Source organism: Rhinopithecus bieti, unplaced genomic scaffold (assembly GCF_001698545.2).
Source record: "Rhinopithecus bieti isolate Rb0 unplaced genomic scaffold, ASM169854v2 scaffold_495, whole genome shotgun sequence".
NCBI lineage: Eukaryota > Metazoa > Chordata > Mammalia > Primates > Cercopithecidae > Rhinopithecus > Rhinopithecus bieti.
In genome coordinates, this window is record NW_016803120.1 from 801,019 (window position 1) to 827,215 (window position 26,197).

The 26,197-nt window shown below is 49.1% G+C and overlaps 2 protein-coding genes across 11 annotated transcripts in view; both read left to right on the top strand.

Moving 5' to 3' along the window:
• TTBK2 (tau tubulin kinase 2) overlaps nucleotides 1–7,519 on the top strand; it is a 181,863-nt gene extending 174,344 nt beyond the window's left edge. For all 8 annotated transcript variants that reach the window (XM_017858979.1, XM_017859127.1, XM_017858920.1 and 5 more), the window contains one exon: nucleotides 1,838–7,519. In XM_017858979.1, the coding sequence (XP_017714468.1) occupies nucleotides 1,838–2,300 (463 nt within the window). In that variant the 3' untranslated portion in view covers nucleotides 2,301–7,519. The remainder of the gene's footprint in view (nucleotides 1–1,837) is intronic.
• Nucleotides 7,520–11,261: 3,742 nt separating this feature from the next.
• Nucleotides 11,262–24,404, top strand: CDAN1 (codanin 1). Of its 3 annotated transcripts, none has more exons than XM_017859389.1 (28): nucleotides 11,262–11,385; nucleotides 11,600–12,078; nucleotides 12,302–12,508; nucleotides 12,705–12,874; nucleotides 13,011–13,124; nucleotides 13,207–13,285; nucleotides 14,021–14,141; nucleotides 14,320–14,429; nucleotides 15,196–15,285; nucleotides 15,951–16,026; nucleotides 16,523–16,728; nucleotides 17,013–17,133; nucleotides 17,273–17,419; nucleotides 17,580–17,746; nucleotides 18,147–18,234; nucleotides 18,485–18,574; nucleotides 18,748–18,802; nucleotides 18,999–19,132; nucleotides 19,223–19,326; nucleotides 19,529–19,687; nucleotides 20,072–20,135; nucleotides 20,316–20,394; nucleotides 20,580–20,728; nucleotides 21,902–22,009; nucleotides 22,158–22,221; nucleotides 22,649–22,830; nucleotides 23,080–23,187; nucleotides 23,724–24,404. In XM_017859389.1, the coding sequence occupies exons 1-28, from the start codon at nucleotides 11,296–11,298 to the stop codon at nucleotides 23,847–23,849; spliced, it is 3,687 nt and encodes a 1,228-aa protein (XP_017714878.1). In that variant the 5' UTR covers nucleotides 11,262–11,295; the 3' UTR covers nucleotides 23,850–24,404. The 3 variants fall into 3 exon arrangements, with proteins under 3 accessions (XP_017714878.1, XP_017714811.1, XP_017714928.1); XM_017859322.1 differs by having other exon boundaries at nucleotides 11,276–11,385; nucleotides 12,305–12,508; XM_017859439.1 differs by lacking the exons at nucleotides 22,158–22,221; nucleotides 22,649–22,830; nucleotides 23,080–23,187; nucleotides 23,724–24,404 and having other exon boundaries at nucleotides 11,276–11,385; nucleotides 20,580–20,681; nucleotides 21,902–21,995.
• Nucleotides 24,405–26,197: the final 1,793 nt, after the last annotated feature.

A 26,197-nucleotide genomic window follows, 5' to 3' on the forward strand; every position in this document is an offset into this window, starting at 1 on the left:
CAACCCCCCAAAGTGCTGGAATTACAGATGTGAGCCACTGCGCCCGGCCTGGGTTACTTTCTGTAACTAACCCCCTTCTCTACCAATTATATCAAAGATATTTTATCCTAGTCTGAATTTAACTTGGGTTGTAGTGCCTTTTGTTTGATAGAAAAGTTTAGTGTTCATGGAACTGAATTTTTTTTATTAATTGTGTTTTATATCATGCGTAGGAAGGTCCTTCAACCCTAATATTTTTTTAAAAGGTAGTAATTTCCTGTACCTTTATAGTTTTGTGCTTTGTGTATAAATGTATTGTCTATCTAAAGTTTATCATTATATATGATGTGAAGTTTTTTTCCAAGTAGTTAGTGATATCTTAATACTAATTTCCCATAGAAACATGGGGATCTTTTTGGATTCAATGCTCTGTTCCATTCATTTGTCTCTTCCTTTGCTGTATACTTTCCATTAGCATAATTTTATTATTACAGGGGCCCTAGGGTCCTTCTCACTACGTAATTTGGCATTGCCACTAAAATATATTGTAGACTGCTTTATAGCAGGCCCCCCCACCCCAGGGCTGCACGGCAGGTGGTGAAGCATTACTGCCTGAGCTCCGCCTCCTCTCAGATCAGCAGTGGCATCACAGTCCCATAGGAGCGCGAACCCTGTTGTGAACTGCACATGGGAGCGATCTAGGTTGTGTGCTCCTTATGAGAATCTAACTAATGCCTGATGATCTAGGGTGGAACAGTTTCATCCCAAAACCATCCTTGCCCCTCCTCCCCCCGTCATGGAAAAAAAAGTGTCTTCCACGAAACTGGTCCTTGGTGCTAAAAAGGTTGGGGACCACTGCTTTATAGTTCATAAAGACACTTTTATATGTTCCATTTTCTTTGATTCTTAGGCCAAATCAGAAAGACATTTAGGACAAGAAACACATTTGCTGTTCATATGAATACTCTTAGAATTCTGAGGCCCAAGAGCCAGGCGCTATGGTTCATGCTTGTAATCCCAGCACTTTGGGAGGCTGAGACAGGAGGATTGCTGGAGCCCAGGAGTTTGAGACCAGCCTGGGCAATGTGGCAAAACTGTCTCTACAAAAAATACAAAAATTAGCCAGGTGTTCACTACAGGTGCACTACAGGTACAGCTTGAGGCCCAAGCTCAGTTGCCAGTGTGGGGGGGTGGAGGGCAGTCAGTTCCAGCATCCACCCTCTTTAATCCCAGGCTATTAACAGGAATACAAACTGAGCTCCACAGAAACCAATGACTACTCTTTTCTCTTGGAAATTATTAAATGAGTGGAATGTACATTTATCTATAATTCCTCCTGTTGCTTAGTGTAGTTCATGTTGAAGACTTAGAGGTGACAGAGCCTTGGCAGAAAAAATAAAATTAAAAAAAAAACACTTACATTGTGGGATTTTGTGTTTGTAAGATTCCTGTCCTAGCATCCTTACACAATATAGTTTACTCTCTGTCTTATGTGCTAACATGCTAGAGACAATTAATTAAATTCATCTGAAAATTAGCAGAGTAAACATGGCATAGGAGGAAAGGAACTAACATCATTTAAGGGCTTCTTCATGGCAGATGTTCATCTAAGTACTTGGGTCACTGCCCTTTGTCTGTGCAGTGACCCTATGAGATAGACAGTGTTCCCGTTGAAAGCAGGGAAAGATTAAATAATTTGTCCAGGGTCATACAACTAGTATATAGCAGAGTAACCCTGTATCCTGTGAGTCTATTTTCTGATTTCTACACATTCACATTATGATTTTGGGACATTGTGACTTTTTAGGCACGCTTGAAATGATTTAAAATAAAAATATATTTTCTCTGTTCTTTTAAGGCTACGCAGATATAAAGTCCTAGGGAGTAGTAACTCCGACTCAGACCTTTTCTCCCGCCTGGCCCAAATTCTTCAAAATGGATCTCAGAAACCCCGGAGCACTACTCAGTCCAAGAGTCCAGCATCTCCTCACAATCCAAAAACACCACCCAAGAGTCCAGTTGTCCCTCGCAGGAGTCCCAGTGCCTCTCCTCGAAGCTCATCCTTGCCTCGCACGTCTAGTTCCTCACCATCTAGGGCTGGACGGCCCCACCATGACCAGAGGAGTTCATCCCCACATCTGGGGAGAAGCAAGTCACCTCCCAGCCACTCAGGATCTTCCTCCTCCAGGAGGTCCTGCCAACAGGAGCATTGCAAACCCAGCAAGAATGGCCTGAAAGGATCCGGCAGCCTTCACCACCACTCAGCCAGCACTAAAACCCCCCCAGGGAAGAGTAAGCCAGCCAGTAAACTCAGCAGATAGGAGCCAGGCTGCATCTCTTTGAAAGGTGTGAGATCTTCCTCCTAAACCTGATGCATGTGTGTCCCTGTACTGTCTACTTAAAAAAATCAGTGTTGATCTTCTCTTGCAAAAGAAAGTAACATGATCAATTATTTATAAGAAGACATAAATACATGATAAGGAATTACCTAAGGCAGGCAGCAAGCAGATTAGGCATCAATGTCTTTGTACAGGAAGGAGAAACAGAGCAAAACTCCAAGGGGGAGAAACTCATGAAAATGAGCTCTCATTTTTTAAGCTGCCTTTGAGACAAAAGAGTTGAGGATAGGAGATAGAATGGAATTTGGGGGGGGTTGCCTAATTTTTTTAAGCCTCAACTGAAAGATTATATAGCAAAAGTGAAACTTCCTGTTTGATATTTTCATTCAAAACTTTCCCACCCTGGAGAGTCATTGATCAGATATTAGATTTTGTAAGAAGTCTGTTGCCAGGGAGCCAGTACTCATGTATATGTGGCTTGTGTGTTTATTTCGTGTATTGAGAATGAACACCTTTACTTTGCCTCATTCCTAGTACCCACCCTGGAGTTCCGATTTTTTTTTAAAGTTTAGTAGGTCTCATCTGATTCAATCTCTCTGCTTTTATTTTATGGTCCTAGTTGTACTATCAAATCCAATTACTTTTTTTCAGGGTCCCTGATTTTTTTTTTTTTTTTTTTAGAGCAACAGGTCTTAACCGACTACATTTTATTATGAAAAATAAGAAACTTAGGTAAAGAAAAGAAAAGTCTAACTAGAGCTACTTTGCAGGCTTTAGTGTTTAGGGAGAGAGAGAAATTGTGGGGTAATAGCCTTCAAGATAGAAGATGCCCCTTCCTCCCTGTTAAGTGTCCTCCTTTAGAAACTTGAGAAGGAAACTGACCAGAGTGAACTGCTTCCTTAAGTCTTCTGGGTTCCAGCTGTTTGTGGCATCAGCCTCCAAGATGATACAAGGGAAGCACAATGCTTTGGAATGTGACTTGAGATGTAGAAATCAATCAGATATATTATTGAGGCTTAGAATCCTCAAACTTTGTATTTTATACAGTTAGCCAATAAGGAATTAATATCTGGGGAAATAAATTTAGGCTAAATATTTCTTTTTTAATGTTTTATTACCTGCTTCTCCTGTGTTTTAGTTCAATATTTGGGCTTCTTGGCCTGATTTTCATATAATCTCAATTCATGAAGCTGTAAAGAGGAAGATACTTGTTCTAATCTCACTCTTCTAATAGGAATCAGGCAAAATGAAAGTCTACCAGACTTTTAAAATGGGCTCTTTTATACTCTCTAGGTGTTTTGTGTTGTAAAGACCTTATTAAGGTCAGGTAAATTGGTCTGCTTGCTGTTGAAATTTGCCTTCTAGCAAACATCTGTGCTTTCTGTTTGACCTTGTGTTTGCTGCCAAACCTAATGCAGTTGAATTGGGAAACAAAAAAAAAGAAAGAATTTCCTCCCCAAGTGAACATCTTCTAATGCTGCATCAAAGCTGCCCTGAAGCTGCACTGAACTTCTCTTGTTCTCTTTATCTGTGTTGAGCTTTTTAAAAAAACAAACTCAAAACACTATTGAGGCATATAATGCCTCTTAGAAGAAATGTAGCATAGTGTGGAATCTTAATTTCTCTCCAGTTTCAAACACTACAGAGGAATGCAATAGATAAGACATATTTGCTGTTTATCTAAAGCAACTGTAATATTGGAAGACCAGTCCTTCTGTATTATATTGTATAATAGTTGCTATAACACTACTTGCATGTCTTCATGGTAAATTATATAAATATTTATAAATATATAGAGAGACATATCCTTATATAGACTCATTCTTTGTCATTCTCCATTTGTAATTTTGAGATCACAGATGGCGAAATTCCTTTTCTATTGTGTGCCTCATGTATACTTGGGCCTTGCCTATCTTCATTTTCTGAAAATACATTCTTGGCATGTGACACCTCAGAGTCTTCTTGCCTTCCCTGTGTACAATGCAAGGGTTGGCAGTATTTAACAAGCCAAGATAGGTTATTTAATTTAATTTTCATTTCAAAAGATTTTAATAGGGAAAACTTACGGGGACATGCTTGTAATACTGGTTCAAAGATTTGTCACGTTAATCACATAGTTCTCTCCTTACAGTTACAGTGGATAAACTGGGATGATAATGATGAGTCTGACAGATTTTAAAACATTTCTTAAAATTGCCATTCTACTTTCCTCTTTTCATCTCATTTTTTTTGCAGGGGGTTGGGGGAATAATGAAGAAATTATCATATTTCTGTTGCATTAGCTAAACTGTGCTAAAAGTAGCTAGCTTTAAATCCCGACCGCTTTAGTCAGAAATATGCTAGTAGTAATCATTGGAAAAGCTGATGAGGCTACAACTGTGGCATGTGTGTGAGATTTTATTTCTTATTGGCATTTCTCTGCCGGCGGTTGGAACTGACAGTGATGGGAATGTGGCAACTGAATGTTTTCTCTCTCTCTTGGTTCCTTCCATTTTTATCTCAGCTTTTCCAGTGTGTTGTCCCCTTTTCTAAATGGCATTGATGAACTCATCAAGATCCAGAGATAAACAGTCTCATCGTGTAAGAATATTTTATTTTGCATGTAGAGGAAAGAATTAACCAAAGATGTTTCTGCTCTGATACTTTCTAAAGAAAACAGACTAATTATATCATAGGTGGTATCAGTAGGTCCACTTATAAGTACTGTCCTATGTAGAGATTTACTTTTTGGTTTTTACAAGCATAGTTTGTGCTTTTAGATGTCTGTCAGGCGAAAAATAGAAGTTGGCAGCCCTGAGCAAGCACCTGTGATGCAGGGATTTTATTTTGTTTTAAAGTATGATACAGAGAATGAGGTTTTTGGTTTGATTCGGTTTGGTTGTGTTTTTTAGTTCTTTATTTTTTATTTGGGGGTTCTCTTAGTGATGGCATATTTCAGGTTTCAGTGACACAGATCAAGTAATTTTAAACTGATTTGGTTATTCTACCTAAGATGAGGGACATGGCTGTTAAGGTCAAGCCAAACTATGCTAAAAGTAGTATAGGGCAGCAGTTAAAATTATCTTTTGAAAATCAAGTATTGCCTGGTTTCTTCTGTCACAATAGAATAGCTGGTTACCTAGTCAGTCACAGTTGCCCTCGCCTTCCCTTGTTAGTCCCTGGAAGTACTTGAGTAGAACAGAAGGTAGAATTAGCAACAGCTCAATCACTTTAGGTAGCATTTCTCCTGAATTCTGCTGCCAAATCCCCAGGGTCTATGGATTGGTTGAAATAGTAAAATCATACATTGTGATTTCTTGCACAGCATAGAGGCATTTAATTTTAGTGGATAATGAACAAAGAAGGAAAACTGGGTCATACAAAATTTAACCTTAAAACACAGATGATAAATGTCTTTGAATGTTAAGCCCTAGGCAGACAGGTACTCTCATTCTTAACTCTGGTATGCAAGCTGGCCTTGCTGACAGTGGCACAGTTACATTAACTGTTTTCTAAGTTGCATGTTGTGACGTGAATGTTTTTTGTAGAAGTTGCCAAGTTAATCGAGTCCTACATAAGTAGCAAAATGGTAATTGACACCCACTGTAGTCATTACTCCTCGCTTTATATTATTTGCTTTCAAACACTAAAGCCTCGGCTGCTAATTCGGCACTTAGGTGTGCAGCGTCTCCTTCTCTTGACTCCCAGCCATGATGGGAACTTGAGGTTCTTCAGCATCATCAGAGATTCCTTCCAGGCCACATATTTTTTATGCTAATATTTCTATAGTTGCATTCAGTCTACAAGGAGAAAGTGTACATCGGTGCATGTTTTATAAACTCAGACACAGATAGCTAAAACCATAGTTAGTTTTTCTATACCCAAGAGCTTTGAATTAAAAACAGACGCTTTATTTTTCCCAAGAGCAGACAATTCTACATTCTAACATAACATTAGGAATTGGTGATAGGAGAAGCAGAATTCAGGACGATGTAGTGAGACTCAGGGAAAAAATGCATTTTCCCCTGGCAGTTTGAAAATTTATTTATTTGTAGATAAGTCTAGATTTAGTCTTGGAGATCAAAGTTTTTTATATGTTAAAAACATATTCCTTTATATTGATCAAAACATGGCATATGTTAGACCTCTGTCATGTTTATATATTTTGGAATTAAGTTGTTTGCATTCACTTTCAAAATCTGCCCATTTCTGTTTATGTGCCCTTACTGCAGATGTGTGGGGACTTTGCCTCAGGGGAGAGGTACTTTAGCACCTGTGTCACTGAGGAGATGGAGTGGTTGACAAGTACTGTTGCGCTGTGTAACTTGGGGTTTGGCTCTGTAGACAATATATTAGCAGAATGATACCACACGAAAGTATTACAGGATTAAGGCATGTAACTTCTATGGTAGTCCTTATGTATCAGCATATACCCAAGTTCAGAAACCACAGGTGCATTTTTAGACCTTTACTTAGAGAACTAAAGGCAGTTCCAACCATCAGCCCATATGGGAAGATGAATGCATGAAAACCCTAAGAGGGTGTTGGGACATCCTACTTCCCTGTCCTCGCCCAGTGGAACTCTGGTGTGTGACTTGAGGATAAGGAAGTAGAATGGAAACTTAGCCTGTCATTGAGTATTCTCAATATTTTGGCCTTCCCTCTGGAATTATGAGAAGTTTAACAAAGTCTCAGGAACCTTCCGAGTCCATTACCCACACTGCTAGAAAAACTGTAGGAGGCACATGGGGAATTCCTATAGTTCTTAGGTAAGCCCAAGACATGGCACAGGGATCCCTAGCCACATAAAGGGGAGTCTGGATGCTGCACGCCGCAATTCTGAGAAATACCTGACTGAACATGGAATTATGACAGTAAAGTTTTGGCCCTTTAGTTTTCTAGAGCAGCTCACAGAAATTTTAAAAAGTGGCCGGGCGCGGTGGCTCAAGCCTGTAATCCCAGCACTTTGGGAGGCCGAGACGGGCGGATCACGAGGTCAGGAGATCGAGACCATCCTGGCTAACACGGTGAAACCCTGTCTCTACTAAAAAATACAAAAAAAACTAGCCGGGCGAGGTGGCGGGCACCTGTAGTCCCAGCTACTCGGGAGGCTGAGGCAGGAGAATGGCGTAAACCCGGGAGGCGGAGCTTGCAGTGAGCTGAGATCCGGCCACCACACTCCAGCCTGGGCGGCAGAGCGAGACTCCGTCTCAAAAAAAAAAAAAAAAAAAAAGAAAGAAAGAAAGAAATTTTAAAAAGTAAAACAAGGCCAGGCGCAGTGGCTCAACGCCTGTAATCCCAGCACTTTGGGAGGCTGAGGTGGGCAGATCACGAGGTGAGGAGATAAAGACCATCCTGGCTAACAGGGTGAAACCCCGTCTCTCCTGAAAATACAAAAAATTAGCCAGGCGTGGTGGCGGGCGCTCCATAGTCCCAGCTACTCGGGAGGGTGAGGCAGGAGAATCGCTTGAACCCGGGAGGCGGAGGATTACAGTGAGCCAAGATCACATCACTGCACTCCAGCCTGGGCGACAGAGCAAGACTGTCCCAAAAAAAAAAAGAAAAAAAAAGTAAAACAAAAATAAAGTTTATGCCCATTAAGACGTCTTCTAATTCAGTTGTGATTGTCTGCTTCTACTTAAAAAAATATGTAAGCTTAATGTTTATTCCCTTTCAGCAAATTTGGATCAGAAAATTAAAGTATGTGACAAGATCAGGTCACCTTGAATTTCCACACAATCTCAAGACACTGCATAGCAAAAAAGTAACATGACTCAGTAATGAGTAGCGTATTGCCTTAGACTTTGCTGGATCTTTGGTCTTAAGGTAACATGTAAAAGTAGTGGAGCCTTTCCTTTCATGGCCCTGTGCAACGTAACGGTTTTCTGGCTCCTCTTCAGCTGGGAGCGTTAGTGGTAGTATGGGCACAGAATGTGTGTACACTGGCGATGCTGACCATGCCTCCCAGGTACCCTGGCTCTGGGTTCCTTGACCTAGGGAACAAGATTGGATGAGGCAGATCTTTGAGCCCATGTGACTATAGAATTTGCTGATGACATAATTTTACAATTACAATGGATAGGAATTTGACCTCTCTTTATATTAGTTTAATATTATTTATGTACATAAGTGCTCACTTGCCTAATTAAAAACATTGAGTAAACCAAGTTTTTATATAGACTACCCTTGCCATAGAATGCTCTTTTTCTCTAATAATATGCAGTTTAAATCCTGAGGAATCCATGCGCAGCATTTCACCACATCTGGACTCTGGGCATTCTTCACTCGCCTACAAGGGGTAGACAAGGCTACCAGAACTTGAATTTGACTTATTGTAGGGAGCTACCCAGGAAGGGGAAAGCCCTTGGGACTTTTTCCAAAACAATCTTCTCTTTGAACTATTCATCAGACAGAGTAGTCCACTGAGGTGAAAAAGCTTTCGGAAATACAAAGGTGGGAAGATAAAGGTAACACTGGCCCACTTGGGGCTTTGAAATTGGATTGGGTGGACTGAATAAACACAGCCTAGATGACCTGGGCCTGGGCCTCGCTTACTTCTCCCTGATACATAGTTCCTGGTCCACCTTCTGACCCTTTTTCTAAAATAGCCAGTGTCTATTTCACTAGGCCATTTACTTACAAGTTCCCAGCTTTTAGGAAAAAAAGAGGGAGGAGGGAGAATCTAGTTTTGAATTAGATAGACATCTTAGAAGTAATGAGCTATTGGCAGCTGTTAAGTCAGTTTCAGCCACAAACCAGAATTCTTTCTTGTTGAACAAGACCAATGAGTTAGGTGACTTTAATAATTCCACTTTTCTCTCCCTCTCTTCTCCTCTTCCTGAAATCAGAGATGAGAAACTACTCTTTGAAATACCTCCAGAGGTGTTTCATTGTGTTCCTTTCCCTCCAAGCAGCTCCCTTTATACGATTTTGCTCAGGCAACCAAGGACAGAGTATTGGCAGAAACCTGGAGTGCTTTTGTATAGGCCACCTGTACAGAAAAGTGTAATTATTTATTTAATTTTCCCATTTGTATCATATTAAAGCTTTGTACAGTGTTTTAAGTTCTGTTTTAAAATTATTTTGTATTTTATTTTTATAACCTAGTAATAAAATATTCATTCCGCATGCAAAATCTAGTTCTATTTGTGTGATGGTCTGGATTTCAAAAGTGGAAAATATTATTTTTCTAATTTAATAAAGTTATTGAATACACCAGATGTTACAAGATCAACTGGGAGCAGACAGTGTTACTGTAAATGCAGTACCACATCTAGAAGTTCCCTAGAAAAAGCAGCCCAGGACTGAAGAGAAACTAGGTGTTCAGTGTCCCTGCAGGTGAAAACCAGGGTGCAAGGATGTTAGGAGATGTTTTCCTCCAATAAAATTATTAAAAACTCCTTTTTAGTCCATTATTCTGTCTGGCTGGAGGTACTTTTTCCTTCTCCATAGGAAATACCCCTTCTACCACTAGAGAGATTCCTGCACCCCCACCTCGTCTTTCCACCTTTAACCTTGCTTTGAACCAGAGGAACTCTCAGGAGGCATTCACAAGGGCACTGCCTCACCCCTCCTAGGTTGGTTTGACCTGGAATGTTAGTGCCATCTGTTTTTCTCCGCCTGGATTCCCTTGCTTGATTTCTCACTAAACAGCAACCTCCAAAATGCTCTCTCAGGTTGTTTTGTTTTGTTTTTGAGATGGAGTCTCACTCTGTCACCCAGGCTGGAGTGCAGTGGCGCGATCTCGGCTCACTGCAACCTCCGCCTCCCAGGTTCAAGCAATTCTCCTGCCTCAGCCTCCTGTAGCTGGGACTACAGGCACGAGCTACCACGCCCAGTTACATTTTGTATTTTTAGTAGAGACACGGTTTCACCATGTTGGCCAGGATGGTCCCTTATCTCTTGACCTCCTGTTCCGCCCACCTTGGCCTCCCATTGCAGTCCAGCCTGGGGGCAACAGAGAGACTCCATCTCAAAATAAAATTAAATAAAGGAGATTAAAACAAATTATTCAGGCTGAGTGTTTACCACCCCTGTAATCCCAGCACTTTGGATCTGCCACCCCCTCTGTGCCAAAACATTAGCTGGGCTGTAGCCCTAGGGAGGCTGAGTTGGGAGGATTGCTTGAGCCCAGGAGGCCAAGGCTGCAGTGAGCCCTGCTCACGCCACTTGCACTCCAGCCTGGGCAACAGAGCAAGACCCTGTCTCAAAAGAAAAAAAATCCTCAAGCTCCCAGAAGCTAACCATGATATGCTTACTGACATCTAAACTGCAAAGTAGTTGAAATATTAACCTCATGTAAACCCATTTAAGTAAATAAAGCTACATACAAGAGATTCTGTGTGCAGGGTGGCCCGAGGCACTTTAAGGGTTGTGGCTTGGAGATTATTAAGAACCTCCTAGAAATAATTCTGTCCTAAATGGTCAATCAGTTGATGGTAAGCGCTGAAAAGCCGATAGGTACTGCTCGGCCAAGGGATTGAAAAATCGGCCTTTGAGCAAAAGTCAAAATGAAAGATTGGATTAACTTTATAATTTCTCTGGGGTGGTGCCAGTTGGATCTAGGAAACAAACTCTTGAAGGAATGTGCTTAGAGCAGAAGATAGAAGCTGGTGGCTGTCTCTGTTCCCCTCTACCTCTCTCCCGGGTCCTCGGTCTCCCCAGAGGGGCGTCCGACCCGCAGCAGCCCCACTCCCAGCTCGAATCCTTCCCTTCAGGTCGCTCTAGGGCGGGCAGCCAAGGTGGGCCTCCCCAGGCGCTGCGATCCGCACTTCGCCTCCCAGCAACCGGCCTGTCGGCCGGGGTTGAGGACCCAGCGAGGCCTTGACTTGGGCCTGGGCAATAGCCGGCCCCGCCCCGCGGCCCGGCCCCGCCCCTCCAGCCCGGTCCCTCCCCGCGCCGCGACCCAACGGTCGCTCCCCGCCGCCGGCCCCGCCCCTCCCTGGCCGCCCGTGGCGCGCCGGCGCCTGCGCAGTCGCCCCAGAGAGCCCGGACCGGGATGGCGGCCGTTTTGGAGTCGCTGCTGCGAGAAGAGGTGTCGGTCGCAGCCGTCGTGCGGTGGATCGCGCGCAGCACCCGGGGTTCGGAGGTAACAGCGCCGACACGCCCCCAGGTCTGACGCGAAGCCGGTTCCCGCAGTGGAGCCCAGCCCTCAGTCCCCTTTCCCGAGGGCGCCGGGCTGCCAAGCCGGGCCGAGTGCGCTCCAACTGGGCGCCGCTGCCCGGGCAGCCCACCCGAGGCTGCTCGCAGCCCCCGGGCCGGCGGCTGACCCTCTCGCCCCTCGATCTGTGCTTCTGCCCTAGGATAACCCCGGGGAGGCGGCCGCGCTGAGCTCACTCCGGCCCCTGCGGAAAGAATTCGTACCGTTCCTGTTGAACTTCCTGAGGGAGCAGAGCAGCCGCGTCCTCCCGCAGGGGCCCCCGACCCCCGCCAAGGCCCCGGGCGCCTCGGCAACCTTGCCAGGGAGGCCGGGAGGCCCGTCGCGGGGCAGCCGCGGGGCGCGCAGCCAGCTCTTCCCTCCGACCGAGGCCCCGAGCACCGCCGCCGAGGCCCCTCTGGCCCGCCGCGGGGGCAGGAGGCGGGGCCCGGGGCCGGCCCGCGAGCGTGGAGGCCGCGGCCTGGAGGAGGGCGTCAGCGGGGAGAACCTGCCCGGAGCCGGGGGCCGGAGGCTTAGGGGCTCTGGCAGCCCCAGCCGCCCCAGCCTCACGCTCTCTGATCCACCAAACCTCAGCAACCTAGAGGAGTTCCCTCCCGTAGGCTCGGTTCCCCCCGGCCCTGCAGGGTGAGACTCGGCTCTCATGCAGGAGATGGGTACCGCGAAGGCTCTGGGGGAGTCAGTCATTCGGGCTCGGCGCTCCGCAGTGGAGCGCGAGGATGGGGAGAAGGCTGGGGGTGATGGTGAGGGTTTTTGTGGGGGGGTTTTTTGCAAGAGGTCTAGCTGTTGCGGTTGTGGAGGGGAGATGTTTGAAGACAGGAATTTGAGAAAAACCTGTGGCTACTCTCAGCAGGACGAAGCCTTCTCGCAGGATCAACCCAACTCCGGTGAGCGAAGAGCGGTCACTCTCCAAGCCCAAGACCTGCTTCACCTCAACCCCCATCAGCTGTGTCCCCAGTTCCCAACCCTCAGCCCTGGACACTAGCCCTTGGGGCCTTGGCCTTCCCCCAGGGTGCAGAAGTCTGCAAGAGGAGCGGGAGATGCTCAGGAAGGAGCGGTACGGCCTGGCCGCTCCTGGGGATGTCGGCTTCCTCGCTATGGGGCATCTTCAGGGGTTTTCCCTGAAATTGATGTCCCTCTTGGGGACTCTGGGTTTGTCTCCTGGGCTATTGGTATCTTCTCTGGAGGGACCTGAGCGTGGCCGTGGCAGGGGAGCTAAGCTGACTGCTCATGAAATTTCTTTATTCCCATAGCTCTAAGCAGCTGCAGCAGTCACCTACCCCTACCTGTCCCACCCCAGAACTGGGGTCGCCCCTCCCCAGCCGGGCAGGAAGCCTCACAGATGAACCTGCAGACCCTGCCAGAGTGTCTTCCCGCCAGCGCCTGGAGCTGGTAGCCCTTGTTTACTCCTCGTGCATTGCTGGTGAGTGAGAGCAGAGGGAGCTGGAGTGGAGATACTTGTAGAACTGCTGGGTAAGAGAACTGATAATGCACCTGGAACTGAACCTTGGCTCCGAATGGTGCCCCATACCATGGGGTTTCTTTTTGTATCTATCTAGAGAACCTCGTACCAAACCTCTTCTTGGAGCTTTTCTTCGTCTTTCAGCTGCTCACTGCGCGGAGGATGGTGACTGCCAAGGACAGTGACCCTGAACTAAGTCCAGGTGTCCTAGGTCAGTGAGCAAGCCTCCTTTTGAGACGTGGGGTCTAGAAACAGGACCGTTCTTAACTGACAGTTTGGTACTGTCCTTCTAGATTCCCTGGAAAGCCCACTGTTCCAAAGCATCCACGATTGTGTCTTCTTTGCAGTGCAGGTTTTGGAGTGTCACTTTCAGTGAGTTTCCCTGGCTGAGGCATTTGGGCCTCATTCTTATCATCTGCTTAGCTCTCTGGCTGCTTGGGACCTATGCTGGTGCTTAACATGGGGGCAGTGGCCCTGGACCTTCTCCTACCTGTAATCTTTCATTTTGTGTTGAGGCTATATGAATGTAGTACTTAAAAGAATGAGATGGGGCCAGGTGCGGTGGCTCATGCCTGCATTCTCACCACTTTGAGAGGCTGAGGCAGGACAGTCACTTAAGCCCAGGAGTTTGAGACTAGCCTGGGCAACATTACAAAAATCCTATCTCTACAAAAAAAAAAAAAAAAAAAAAGCTGGATGTGGTGGAGTGCACCTATAATCCCAGCTACTTAGGAGGCTGTGGTGGGAGGATCACCTGAGCCTGGAAGGTCCAGGCTGTAGTGAGAGCACGCCACTGCAGCCCAGCCTGGGTGACAGAGACCCCCATCTCAGAAAAAAAAAAAAAATGGACCCCTGTGGCCTTGGCAGCTGAGCTCTGGGTTTCTGGGTAATGTACGTGTCCTGTTGTCTTGGTCCCTGCTCTGTAAAGTCTCATATCCTCCCCTTTACTTTCATTGTCTTTGATCCTTGACCCATGACCTTGCAGGACGTATCTGGGCTTGCCTACCTGCACCATGCCTTAGAGATCCTCTGTGTGGTGTGCAGGTGCTTGCTTCCTACTTGCAGTCTGTGTTCTGGTCTCAGTCATAGGTGCTCTTGTCCCTGCAGGGTTCTTTCCAACCTGGACAAAGGGACCTTGAAGCTGCTGGCTGAGAATGAGCGGCTGCTGTGCTTCTCACCAGCTCTGCAAGGCCGCCTTCGAGCTGCCTATGAGGGCAGTGTTGCCAAGGTAGTGACCCCAACTTAGATGCCCACTAGCCTGGACCTAACCCTGCCTAGCTTTCATAAATTCAGGCAACCCTGCTGACGACACTTAAGTGTAATGTGAGCTAACTCTGGGCAAGAATAAGAGGGAGAAGTGTTCTCAGCATGACCCTGTGGTTCCTAATGTTCCTGCTGTATTTTAGGTCTCTCTGGCAATGCCTCCTTCTGCTCAAGCTGTCTCCTTTCAGCCAGAGACTGACAATCGTGCCAACTTCTCCAGTGACCGAGCCTTTCATACTTTTAAAAAACAGAGGTGATAAGAAAAGGGACTTTTGGGGGAGGGAATGAGATGACATTTTTCTGGAAGAGGCAGCTGTTTTGGTTTCATAGAAATTAGGAGTTTGGCACTAACAGGTGGTAGGTTAGTTCTCCCAGCTCCTTCCTGCTGGCCATCATAGGGACCACCTGGCTTCATTCTCGTGTGTGCCTGTGAACCCCGGAGCTTAGCCAGCCGTTCACAGGTGTATGGCTTTAGTCTCGGGGTTCTCCGGCAAGAATGTGCCAGGATGAACTGTCACTGCCCACAGAAGTCCATGAAGCCTGCAGTGTGCTGCTGTCTGTAGCACTACTGTCATCACGTAGAGAGCTCTGGGGAAATTTAAAAAGGGCTGCGGCCAGGCGGGCACGGTGGCTCCTGCCTGTGATCCCAGCACTTTGGGAGGCCGAGACAGGTGGATCACCTGAGGTCGGGAGTTCTTGACCAGCCTGGCCAACGTGGTGAAACTCCGTCTCTACTCAAAATACAAAAGTTAGCCAGGCGTGGTGGCGGGCACTTGTAATCCCAGCTACTCCGGAGGCTGAGGCAGGAGAATCGCTTGAACCCAGGGGGCGGAGGTTGCAGTGAGCCGAGATCACGTCATTGCACTCCAGCCTGGGTGACAAGAGCAAGACTCCCATCTCCAAAAAAAAAAAAAAGGTGGTGGGTGGGCTGTGGATAGTCCTGTCCTCAGTTCTTCCAGGGATGGGAAGGCACTGGTGGGAGTGAGTGCCTCGGCTGATCAGGCGTTCTTATGCGTCAGGGATGTGTTTTATGAGGTGCTGCGAGAGTGGGAAGATCACCATGAGGAGCCTGGCTGGGATTTTGAGAAGGGCTTGGGCAGCAGAATCAGGTGGGTGCTCAGACCTTGTCTTGCGCCTGGCAATGAGTAGCTCAGTACTGGTCGGTGGCAGGAGGGATGGAAGAGGGAAGGCTTTTCCCCTGCTCCTTCCAGCCATTAGATGTTTTCTTCTATCCTCCAACATCTCTTTAGTTATTGATAACTCTGCCTCTACTCGAAAGGGATGTCTCTCCAGCTCCTTCCACTCACAGGTGTCTTATCCTTGTTCTATAGTGGCAGTTGCTTAGAAAGTCCAAAGCTCTTACCCCAGGCTGCTTGAGGTTTTTTTGGCCCAAGTCACTGGTTCGACACATCCAGCCTCCATCTTCTCCATCCTCTAGTTTGGGCAAGTCTGGTCACTGTGTAGGTAGATGCCTAGGCTCAGAACGCGAACCTCAGTCCAGTCACATTGCTCATGAAGCTCGCCGCCTGTCAGTGTGGCTGAAGACAGGAGGGTGGCATGATTGCTTGTTTGGTTAAGTGCACCTCTAGCCTCAGAGGACCTTGGTGCTGAGGGAGTGTCCCTTGCCTTCAGTGTCCCTGTGCAGTCAGGTTCTGGCTGAGGTCTGCTCAAGTCCCTGGTAAAGGGCTGGGAAGTCCAGGGGTTCGCTGCTTCTCTCGATCTTTCTCCCTCTCCCTCCTCTCCACACCCTTCATTCCTGCCTTCTATTCCTCAGGGCCATGATGGGCCAGCTCTCTGCAGCCTGCAGCCACAGCCACTTTGTTCGGCTTTTCCAAAAACAACTACTCCAGGTAACAGCCCCAGCAAGAGATGAATCCACATTAAACAGCAGGCATCATAGGCAGCCACATAACGGCTGCACTTTGGGGTAGGGCGGACAGCCTGGCAGGTCCTGGGCTGGAATTTGAACAAGAGTTTCTACTCCTTGCGGAGTGGCTGAAACTCGAGTGGCCAAAGAAAAGCCAGGGCACCGTCTTTGACACGTCCTGGGCCCTGCGCCTGCCCAGAAAGCCTCCCCTTTGATTTGTGCTGTGGTAAAGAGCCCAGGCTTAGTAAGTGATCAAGCTTTGTTTCAGATCCTAGCTCTAGTGACCCTAGGCACATGCTTAACCTTGGAGTTTCAGTTTCTTCACCTGTGAAACAATACTGTCATTCACACCTCAGAACATCTAAAGGCGTGACACAGTTGGCATTCCTTAAATGTTCATTACTTCTCCTTATTTTTTGTTCAGTCCCTCCCTCCCACTTACTGATTTTTTAATTTCTCTCCTTCCTCTTCTACCCCAGATGTGTCAGAGCCCTGGTGGTGCCGGGGGCACCGTCTTGGGCGAGGCCCCAGATGTGTTGAGTATGCTGGGAGCTGACAAGCTGGGGCGGTTGTGGCGCCTACAGGAACGGCTTATGGCTCCTCAGAGCAGTGGGGGGCCCTGCCCACCCCCCACCTTCCCAGGCTGTCAAGGCTTCTTTAGGGACTTCATCCTTAGTGCCAGCAGGTAGGCTCCGCTGTGTCTTGCAAGGAATGGGGCAAAGGCCAGGAAAGGTTTGGCTTCCCAAAAGGGTAAATAGTTCTCTAGTCTCCTTTGCCTGGAGATAGGCTCCTTCCAGCTCGTACTTGCTGGCTTCATTGCATTTCTCATTCTGTCACCCATGTGGGTAATTTCGTTGCTCCTGGGCCTCCTTGTCTGGCTGCTCCCTTCCCTCTGGAGTGCCCCTTCTAGATTCTGGCTCTTCCTGTGCCTTTTCCAGTGCTTATGCCCCACCCACCCCTTCTTCTCAGCTTCCAGTTTAACCAGCATCTCATGGACAGTCTGAGCTTGAAGATCCGGGAGCTCAATGGCCTGGCCTTGCCCCAGCATGAGCCCAATGATGAAGACGGGGAGTCAGATGTAGACTGGCAGGTCTGAAAACAGAACAAGGGAAATCATGGGGTCTGACCCAGGAGGGAAGGGGGTATGTTCAAGAAGAACTTTGTAACAGACCGAGAATTGTTCTAGAAGCCTCATGCTTGGACCTTTTATTTCCCTTGATTCCATGCAGGGTGAGCGGAGGCAATTTGCTGTGGTGCTTCTTAGCCTGAGACTTTTGGCTAAATTCCTGGGCTTTGTGGCTTTCCTGCCATACCGGGGGCCTGAACCTCCCCCGACCGGTGAGCTTCAGGACTCCATTCTGGCCCTCAGGAGCCAGGTGAATGGGCGGGGGATTCTGGTGAGGAGGGAGCAGGGAGGACCAGCCAGGCACTGAAGCTGACTGGTTTCCTTGGCTATTCTGGAAACCAGGCAGGTTAGAGGGCACCTCCCAGCCCTTCCTAGGGACCCACCCCCTGACCGAGCTCTGGCCCTTCCAGGTCCCTCCGGTCCTGGATGTGCGGACTCTGCTGCAGCGAGGGCTGCAGGCCCGCCGGGCGGTGCTCACCGTGCCCTGGCTGGTGGAGTTTCTCTCCTTTGCTGACCATGTTGTTCCCTTGCTGGACTATTACCGGGACATCTTCATTCTCCTGCTGCGCCTGCACCGGTGAGCGGAACAAGGCTAAGGCTTGACGAAAGGATTCAGGAGTCAGGGGACATTGGTCAAGCCTGCTGTTAATAAAGAGGGTCAAGCAGTCTGCATGTGTGTGTGGTGCCCCGGCCATAACTGAGCCCTGGGAGAGGCAGGATTGGCTCCCCTGAGGTGGATGGTGGGAAAGATGGTGGGAAATCATCTGCACTTTCATTGGCCTCATGCTGTTCCTGAGGTGGCCCCACCGAGAGACAGTCCCCATGCAGGAGGGGGCGCTGGGGGGATCCTGCTTGCTGACGTGGCCCCAGTCCCTTTCAGTTCTGCTTTTGCGAGCCAGCCTCCAGTGACAGCGTTTGCCTCCTCCATTCCCTTCCCCTTTCTGCTCAATCCTGTGTACTGCCCACTGATGTTTCAGGAGCTTGGTGTTGTCGCAGGAGAGTGAGAGGAAGATGTGTTTCCTGAACAAGCTGCTGCTACTTGCTGTCCTGGGCTGGCTTTTCCAGGTGGGCAGAGTGAGGGTCCAGGTTGGGGAGTGGTTCTACAGCTGAAGATGGGGAGTGGGCAAATGTCTGAGTACGAATGAGGCAAGGGCTGGAAGACAAAGGTTCAGGAAAGGCCTGGTGATTCCCATCGTCTCAGAGGAGGCTGCTTTGAAGCTGGCGCCTACACCCTGGGACCATGCAGGAGGTGCGGTGGGGTGGGTGGGGGTCTCTGAAGTTGACCTGAGTTGTGACTGTCTTCCTGTCTTGCCAGATTCCCACAGTCCCTGAGGATTTGTTCTTTCTGGAAGAGGGTCCCTCAGATGCCTTTGAGGTGGACACAGTAGCCCCAGAGCATGGCTTGGTGAGTGCTGGGGTCCAGCCAGAGCCATGGAAAACTCAGGAATAAAGGAAGTGGGCTGTGTGGGGAGGCCCGGCCAGGGGCAGATGTAACCCTTGTAAACACCCTGCCAACTGCCTGTTTCCTGGGCACGCTGGGGGAGGGGCAGCCTGCCGACCCCGGCCTGTTCTCCCCAGGACGCCGCGCCTGTGGTGGACCAGCAGCTGCTCTACACCTGCTGCCCCTACATCGGTAAGCACCCGTCTCCCTGCACGGCCCCTGGTCTGCCCCCTCCATGAGCACCCAGAAGGCCCCCCTGGCCCAGCTCCCTCGAATATTGCTCCATTCATAGTCATTCCTGGGTGTCTGAACCTCTTGACTCCACAAATCTAATTCCGATACTTGGGGAGAGGGTGCTGGAACTGAGAACTCGGACTTACTGATGCAGGGGAGCTCCGGAAACTGCTGGCGCTGTGGGTGTCAGGCAGCAGTGGACGCAGTGGGGGCTTCATGAGGAAAATCACCCCCACCACGACCACCGGCCTGGGAGCCCAGCCTTCCCGGACCAGCCAGGGGCTGCAGGTAAGGGCAGGGTGGAGACAGCCACGGGGGAAAGTGGGGAGGTGGGGGGAGGTCGTAGGAAGCCTTGCTGCCTCTCCCTTCTCCCGCCAGGCGCGGCTTGCCCACGCCTTTTTCCACAACCAGCCACCCTCCCTGCGCCGGACTGTAGAGTTTGTGGCAGAGAGAATTGGATCAAACTGTGTCAAACATATCAAGTAAGAGTGGGTTAAGGATCCTGGTCTCATCGCCCTACCATTTTTTCCCCTCCTTTTTCCTCAGTTGCTAGGCTGAGGAGGTCAGCCAGAGGGCGGGTGTGGGGCTGAAGTGGCGGACACATTTTGAAGGAAATTCCCATAAATTTGCAGCCCCTTTCCCATTAACCCTCCAACCACCCCCACCTTGCTGTCCCTGCTGCAGGGCTACACTGGTGGCAGATCTGGTGCGCCAGGCAGAGTCACTTCTCCAAGAGCAGCTGGTGACCCAGGGAGAGGAAGGGGGAGACCCAGCCCAACTGTTGGAGATCTTGTGTTCCCAGCTGTGCCCCCACGGGGCCCAGGCATTGGCCCTGGGGCGGGAGTAAGCAGCGCTGGTCCATTTGATCCACTCTCCTCTTGGCTTTCTCCGTCCTTTCTTTCCGCTTTCACACTTACTCTTTTTTCCCTTTCTTCTCTCCACGCCTCCTTTTTTCTTCTCGCCGCCCCCATCCTGTATAAGCCCTGCATTGGCTGTAGGCCTTCTGTGGCACAAAATCCAAACCTAAGTTTGGGAACGTGTATGATACTGTGGGGCTGGCAGTAGGGCTTCTCTTCTCTCTGGCACCTGGGGTGGGGCGGAAGGGCAAACGGTGCCTCCTTCCAAGGTACAGCCTCCCAGACCAGATGCTTGGTGCACTCTGGGCATTTACTTCTACAGCCAGGCTGAAACACGCAGACACCACTGACCCCGTCCGTCTCCTTTTAGGTTCTGTCACAGGAAGAGCCCTGGGGCTGTGCGGGCGCTGCTTCCAGAGGAGACCCCGGCAGCTGTACGTGGGAGGGAGGCCTGCAGCTAGCAGGCCAGGCGGTTGTGGGAGAGGTGCACGGAGTAGTTGTGTACACACACAGCTGTGTGAGGCTGGTGGTGGGGGCAGGGGTTGGTGCCCGACTCTGGCATCCCTTGTTGCACCCAGCCCTCCCCTAGCCCCGACTCTAGTTCTGGTTCGCAGGTTCTGAGCAGTGCAGAGAACATTGCTGTGGGGCTTGCAACAGAGAAAGCCTGTGCTTGGCTATCAGCCAATATCACAGGTAAGGTCCAGGAGAGGGGAATGGCTGAATCAAGTGTTTAAAAAGTAGACTGGCAGAGAGTCGGAGGCATTCTGGGGGAGATGGGGCTGAGAGCCAGTAGGAAACAGCAAAAGGCGTGGGTCAGCATGGCGAGCCTGTGCAGGGCCCTCCCGTGATTCCTTTTCCATTCTCCCTCTGGCCCGCAGCACTGATCAGGAGGGAGGTGAAAGCAGCAGTGAGTCGCACACTTCGAGCCCAGGGTCCTGAACCTGCTGCCCGGGGGGAGCGGAGGGGCTGCTCCCGCGCCTGTGAGCACCATGCTCCCCTCCCCTCCCACCTCATCTCCGAGATCAAAGTACACGGCTACCCTACTCCCCTTGGCTTCCCTGCTCCCTCTCCCTGCTGTTCTCACACCAGCTCCAGGATTTTTATGTAGAAGCTGTCTGTGCTGTCTAGCTAGTCCCCGTTTCACTCATTACTGAATGGGGTTAGGTAGGGCAGAGCTGAATTGAATGGTTTTCCTAATTGTCACTCTGACTTTTTAATCATCCAAAAGGGGAAAAGGGCAGATAAGACATTTTTGACTAAATGCTTATTATGCAGATGGCAATGAGAGTGGGGTGGTGAATGGTTTGATAGCAAATGAGTCTCTAGGAAGCAGTCACCCCAGTATTTGGAGACAGTTTTAGAAATGTTCTATGCAAGAGGTGATGCTCGTTTAGTTATAGGCAGTAAGAATAAACCATTGGTTCTCCTAACTTGATTTTAAAATTCAAGGACTGTCTAGAGCAGGAGTCAACAAACAGCCTATGGACTGAAGCGAGCCTGCCCCTTGTTTTGTGGGTGAAGTTTTGGTGGAATGCAGCCGTATTCATTGGTGTGCGAGCTGTCTATGGCTGCTTTTGTGCAACTACTGAACAGCAGAGTTGCATACTTGGGACAGAAACTTTATGGCTTGCAAAGCCTAAAATATTTACCGTCTGGTTCTGGTCTAGGGTATGATCTAGGAATAGAGATTGGACTAGGGACTAAGGTGCAATGACTGAAAATGGAGATTATGTAGGAGGGAGAGGAAGAGGCTTAGTGGCCATTTGATACTGGTTGTCAACATGCAGAGGATTTCTGCATTGAAAACTCAGCTCTCCAGAGAAGACGAACAGAGAGGCTTCAGAGAAGATACTAAGACGGTATCTGATAGGCCAGTTTCCTTACATGCTTCAAGAATAAGATGCCCCATGGGAGTTGGTTAGCTACAGTTTGGTCCCAAGTTGAGTGACGTTTCCCATGCTGTGGCACCCTGCTCTCAGCTGCCCTCCTCCATCTGTTCCCTCTTTTGTTGTCCACGTGGTGCTTCCCCCTGGCTGTGCTGTCCTGCCCGAGTCCCAGACCTAGGGGCAACTTGGCTTCACTCACCATACCCTGGGGCCCTATTCTGCCTCTCCCCCACTGGCCGATCCCTGTCCCAAGCCGAATTCTCCATGGCATCCTGGTCCCCAGCGCAGGGTAATATCTCCCCCGCTCTCCACAGGACGTGCTCTCCTTGGCCGTGGGGCCACGGGACCCTGACGAGGGAGTTTCCCCAGAGCATCTGGAACAGCTCCTAGGCCAGCTGGGCCAGACACTGCGGTGCCGCCAGGTGAGATGTGGCATCTGCCACTCAAGGGCTGCTTTTTTCTTTGTCCTTGTGTGAGACCTGATAACCAGAGCCACACTGGCTTAGGGCTGGTTCCCGCAGCAGTAAGCGTGGTGATACCTATGCTCTCTCTTTCCCCCGCCCACTGCAGTTCCTGTGCCCACCTGCTGAGCAGCATCTGGCAAAGTGCTCTGTGGACTTAGCTTCCCTCCTCGGTATGGCTCCTTTCCATCAAATCCCTCTCTTGCCCGATCCCCCAGATCTCAGTCGGGTACAAGCAAGATTAGAAACAGCCCGCTTCTGTCCCCATCTTTTTTTGAGAGACGGAATCTTGCTCTGTTGCCCAGGCTGGAGTGCAGTGGCACAATCTCGGCTCACTGCAACCTCTGCCTCCCGGGTTCAAGCAATTCTGCCTCGGCCTCCCAAGTAACTGGGACTACAGGTGCCCACCACTATGCCCGGCTAATTTTTGTATTTTTAGTAGAGATGGGGGGGTTTCACTATGTTGGCCAGGCTGGTCTCGAACCCCTGACCTCGTGATCCGCCCGCCTCAGCCTCCCAAAGTGTTGGGATTACAGGCGTGAGCCACCGCGCCCGGCCTGCCCCCATCTCTTAAAGCTTGGCTTTCCTCTCTTTCCACAGTTGCAGATCAAATTCCCATCCTAGGTCCCCCGGCACAGTACAGGCTGGAGAGAGGGCAGGCTCGAAGGCTTCTGCACATGCTGCTTTCCTTGTGGAAGGAAGACTTTCAGGGGCCAGTTCCGCTGCAGCTGCTGCTGAGCCCAAGAAATGTGGGGCTTCTGGCAGACACAAGGCCCAGGGAGGTGAGTCAGACAGGAGGAGGAAGCATCTCAGCCCTCTGCAGTCACACTCTGAACATGTACCACCCTTGCCTCAAACTATGAGCTGCTCTGCTTTATTTATTTCCCTCTTCTGTTCCACACAGAAATGGACTCCATTTATCCATCTCAAGTCTCTTCCCAGCAGCTCTGTCCTTTGAGATCTCAATGTGTGTCATCAGGGTCACTCTGCCATCCCCCTAGCAACCCTGACCTTCTCGGTGTGTTTTGCAGTGGGACTTGCTGCTATTCTTGCTCCGGGAGCTGGTGGAGAAGGGTCTGATGGGAAGGATGGAGATAGAGGCCTGCCTAGGCAGCCTCCACCAGGCCCAGTGGCCAGGGGTAAGGAGTCTCCTGTCTTATGTGTAGAGAGAACAGGTATTTATATATCCCATCTGTCCTGAAAGGAAGCAAGTGATGGGGCCAAACTAAGTGGATTTTTGTCAGGAATCTTCAGGGCCACCCTGAAATTGTCCCGATTTGAGTAGCTGTTATATGAGGGACTGTGTTAGTGGGAAGACGGAAGGAAGGCAGTCATTTGGAAAGCAGCTCAGCCCAGTATGTGGGTTTTTTAAATCAGAATAACCTGGATGTTAATCTCAGCTAGTAAATTTTTTTTAATTTGAGGCAAAATAATTCATCTTTTAATGGGACTAATAATTTCAAGATGGAAGTAGATGCACTCAGTAGTACTCAAAAACTGGTAAAGGCTGTGCCTCCCCCATCAGGGTTCACTCCCTGCCATAACTTCAGCCTCCCAGAGTACTAACAGACAAGGTTTCATGTCCATTTCAGTGTGGAGGGCAGTTGAGAAAAAATAAAGGTGAGCCATTGAGAATTACATGCTGCCTTTTTCCTCATCTTTCTACGTATTCCAGGACTTTGCTGAAGAATTAGCAACACTGTCTAACCTGTTTCTAGCTGAGCCCCACCTGCCAGAACCCCAGTTAAGAGCTTGTGAGTTGGTGCAGCCAAACCGGGGCACTGTGCTGGCCCAGAGCTAGGGCTGAGAAGTGGCCCTGCCTGGGGCATCTCACCAGAACCCTGGACCCCCGCCTCACGAGGAGGCCGAAGTGCCCACTGCGGACCCTCACTGGTGGGGAGTAGCCGGGTCTACAGTCAGACTTCCTGCTCTGTGAAAGGAGGATGTCGCTGCCTGGCATCCCACCACACGAATCCTAGGAGGAGGAGAGTTGGCCTGATTCGGGATTATGGCAGAAAAGCCGAGATGACAGTCCTAAAGTAGAAGAGGTGGTGTTGATCTCTTGGATACTAAATGAAATGAGGTGTGTGTGGGCTTGTCAACAGAATTCAAGCCTCGTTTGCTATCCCAGCAGTTCTTAAAACTTTGTGGTCTTGAAACTCATGACAGAGGCAAATGACTTCTGCTTAACTCACGAAGAAAAAAATACGAATCTTGGGAGTCTACATTTTCTTATCACCAGAAGCTGGACTGCCATCTCCTTAAAAATGCCTAACATAGGCCAGGTGTGGTGGTTCATGCCCGTAATCCCAGCACTTTGAAAGGCCTGAGGTAGGCGGATCGCTTGAGATCAGGAATTCGAGACCAGCCTGTAATCCCAGCAATTTGAGAGGCCTGAGGTAGTTCGAATCGCTTGAGGTCAGGAATTCGAGACCAGCCTGGCCAACATGGCGAAACTCCATCTCTACCAAAAATGCAAAAATTGGCCGGGCGTGGTGGTGTGTGCCTGTAGTCCCAGCTACCTGGGAGGCTGAGGCACGAGACTTGGCTTGAACCTGGAGGCGAAGGTTGCAGTGAGCCGAGATGGCCCCACTGCATTCCAGTCTGGGTGACAGAGCAAGACTGTCTTAAAAAAAAAAAAAGCCTAACAACAGATAAGGTAGGACTCAACCAACTGAAACCTGACTTCCCCCTACCCCGTACCTTCAAGCCCCTGTGCAGGTAGTAACTCTTGAGACCTCTTTGACCAGGGACCAAACACAGGGCATTTAGAACTTTTTAAAATAAACTGGTTTTCTTTAACAAGGGCTTGATGTCTAGTCATTTTTAAACCCTTTAGAAGGCTGCAGAGCCTCAGGTGGGCTTTAGGTGGAGCGCTGTAATTATGGCTTTGCTCTGTCCACAAAGTGAGCTACCTTGCCTCTTAGAAATGCCTGTATATTCCACTCTAGAGAGCTAGTATCTGGCAGCAGTATCTATTAATTTATTGTCAGTGGTACTGACTTCTCCTGTGTAACTCATTTTATTTGTGGGAGAAAGGGTTAGGATAATGTAGTTTCCACACACACGATATTCCCTAGTGAACCACATGGTGGGGCAGTGTTGTTAATGCTTGTTAAGGCCGGGGTGTTTGATTTGGCTTGGAGTTTCTCACAGCAAAAGCATTGCTTCTTGATTACAGCAGTATCGAGCTCTATAACTGAGCCATTGATTTTCACAGGTTCACACCTGTAATCCCAACGCTTTGGGAGGCTGAGAGGATTGCTCGAGTCCAGGAGTTAGAGGTTACAGTGAACTATGTTTGTGCCACTGCACTCCAGCCTGAGCAAGAGAGAGACCCCTATCTCTTTGAGGAAAAAAAAAAGGACTACTCTGGTCATGTGCATTACCGCCAGGAGCTGGGCTGGTAATATAATCCTCAGGAGGACCTAACGGGATCCACTTGTGTGACCACGGTAGAGCCAGGAAACCCCATCAACGTAGAAAGTGAAAACGGGAGTTTTCTGTCACCACCTTGTAATCATACTTCTCCCAAATACCATGCCTTTCCCTTCTCCTCAGCTCAGCTACTTAAAGTTTCTGCATCTGAACCTTTTCCCCTGATCTCTTCATTTTCAAAGGCCTTTATCTTTATCCTTTAAATCCAATTTGTTCTGAATGCCCGGGAACCAAAAAAGCTTTAAGGAATGCTTTCTCGGCCGGGCACGGTGGCTCACACCTGTAATCCCAGCACTTTGGGAGGTCAAGGTGGGAGGATCACTTGTGCTCAGGAGTTTGAACCAGCCCAGGCAACATTGGGAAACCCCATCTTTATAAAAAATACAAAAGAAAATTGGTCAGGAGTGTTGGTCCATGTCTGTGGTCCCAGCTACTTGGGAGGCTGAGGTCAGAGGATCACCCGAACCCAGGAGGTCAAGGCTACAGTGAGCCATGATCACGCCACTTCAGTCCAGCCTGGGCTACAGAGTGACACCTTGTCTCAAAAAAAAAAGCTTTCTATGCCCAGAGACCAGCATTGGTTGTGATTAAACCACAGCACTGCCCCCAGGAAGCTTAGGGTCAGCGTCAGGCTCATGGCTACTTCTTGACTTGTTCAAGACGACCCAGCTAAGGTGTGTGACACACGATGGGCAGGAGAGGAAAACCTGA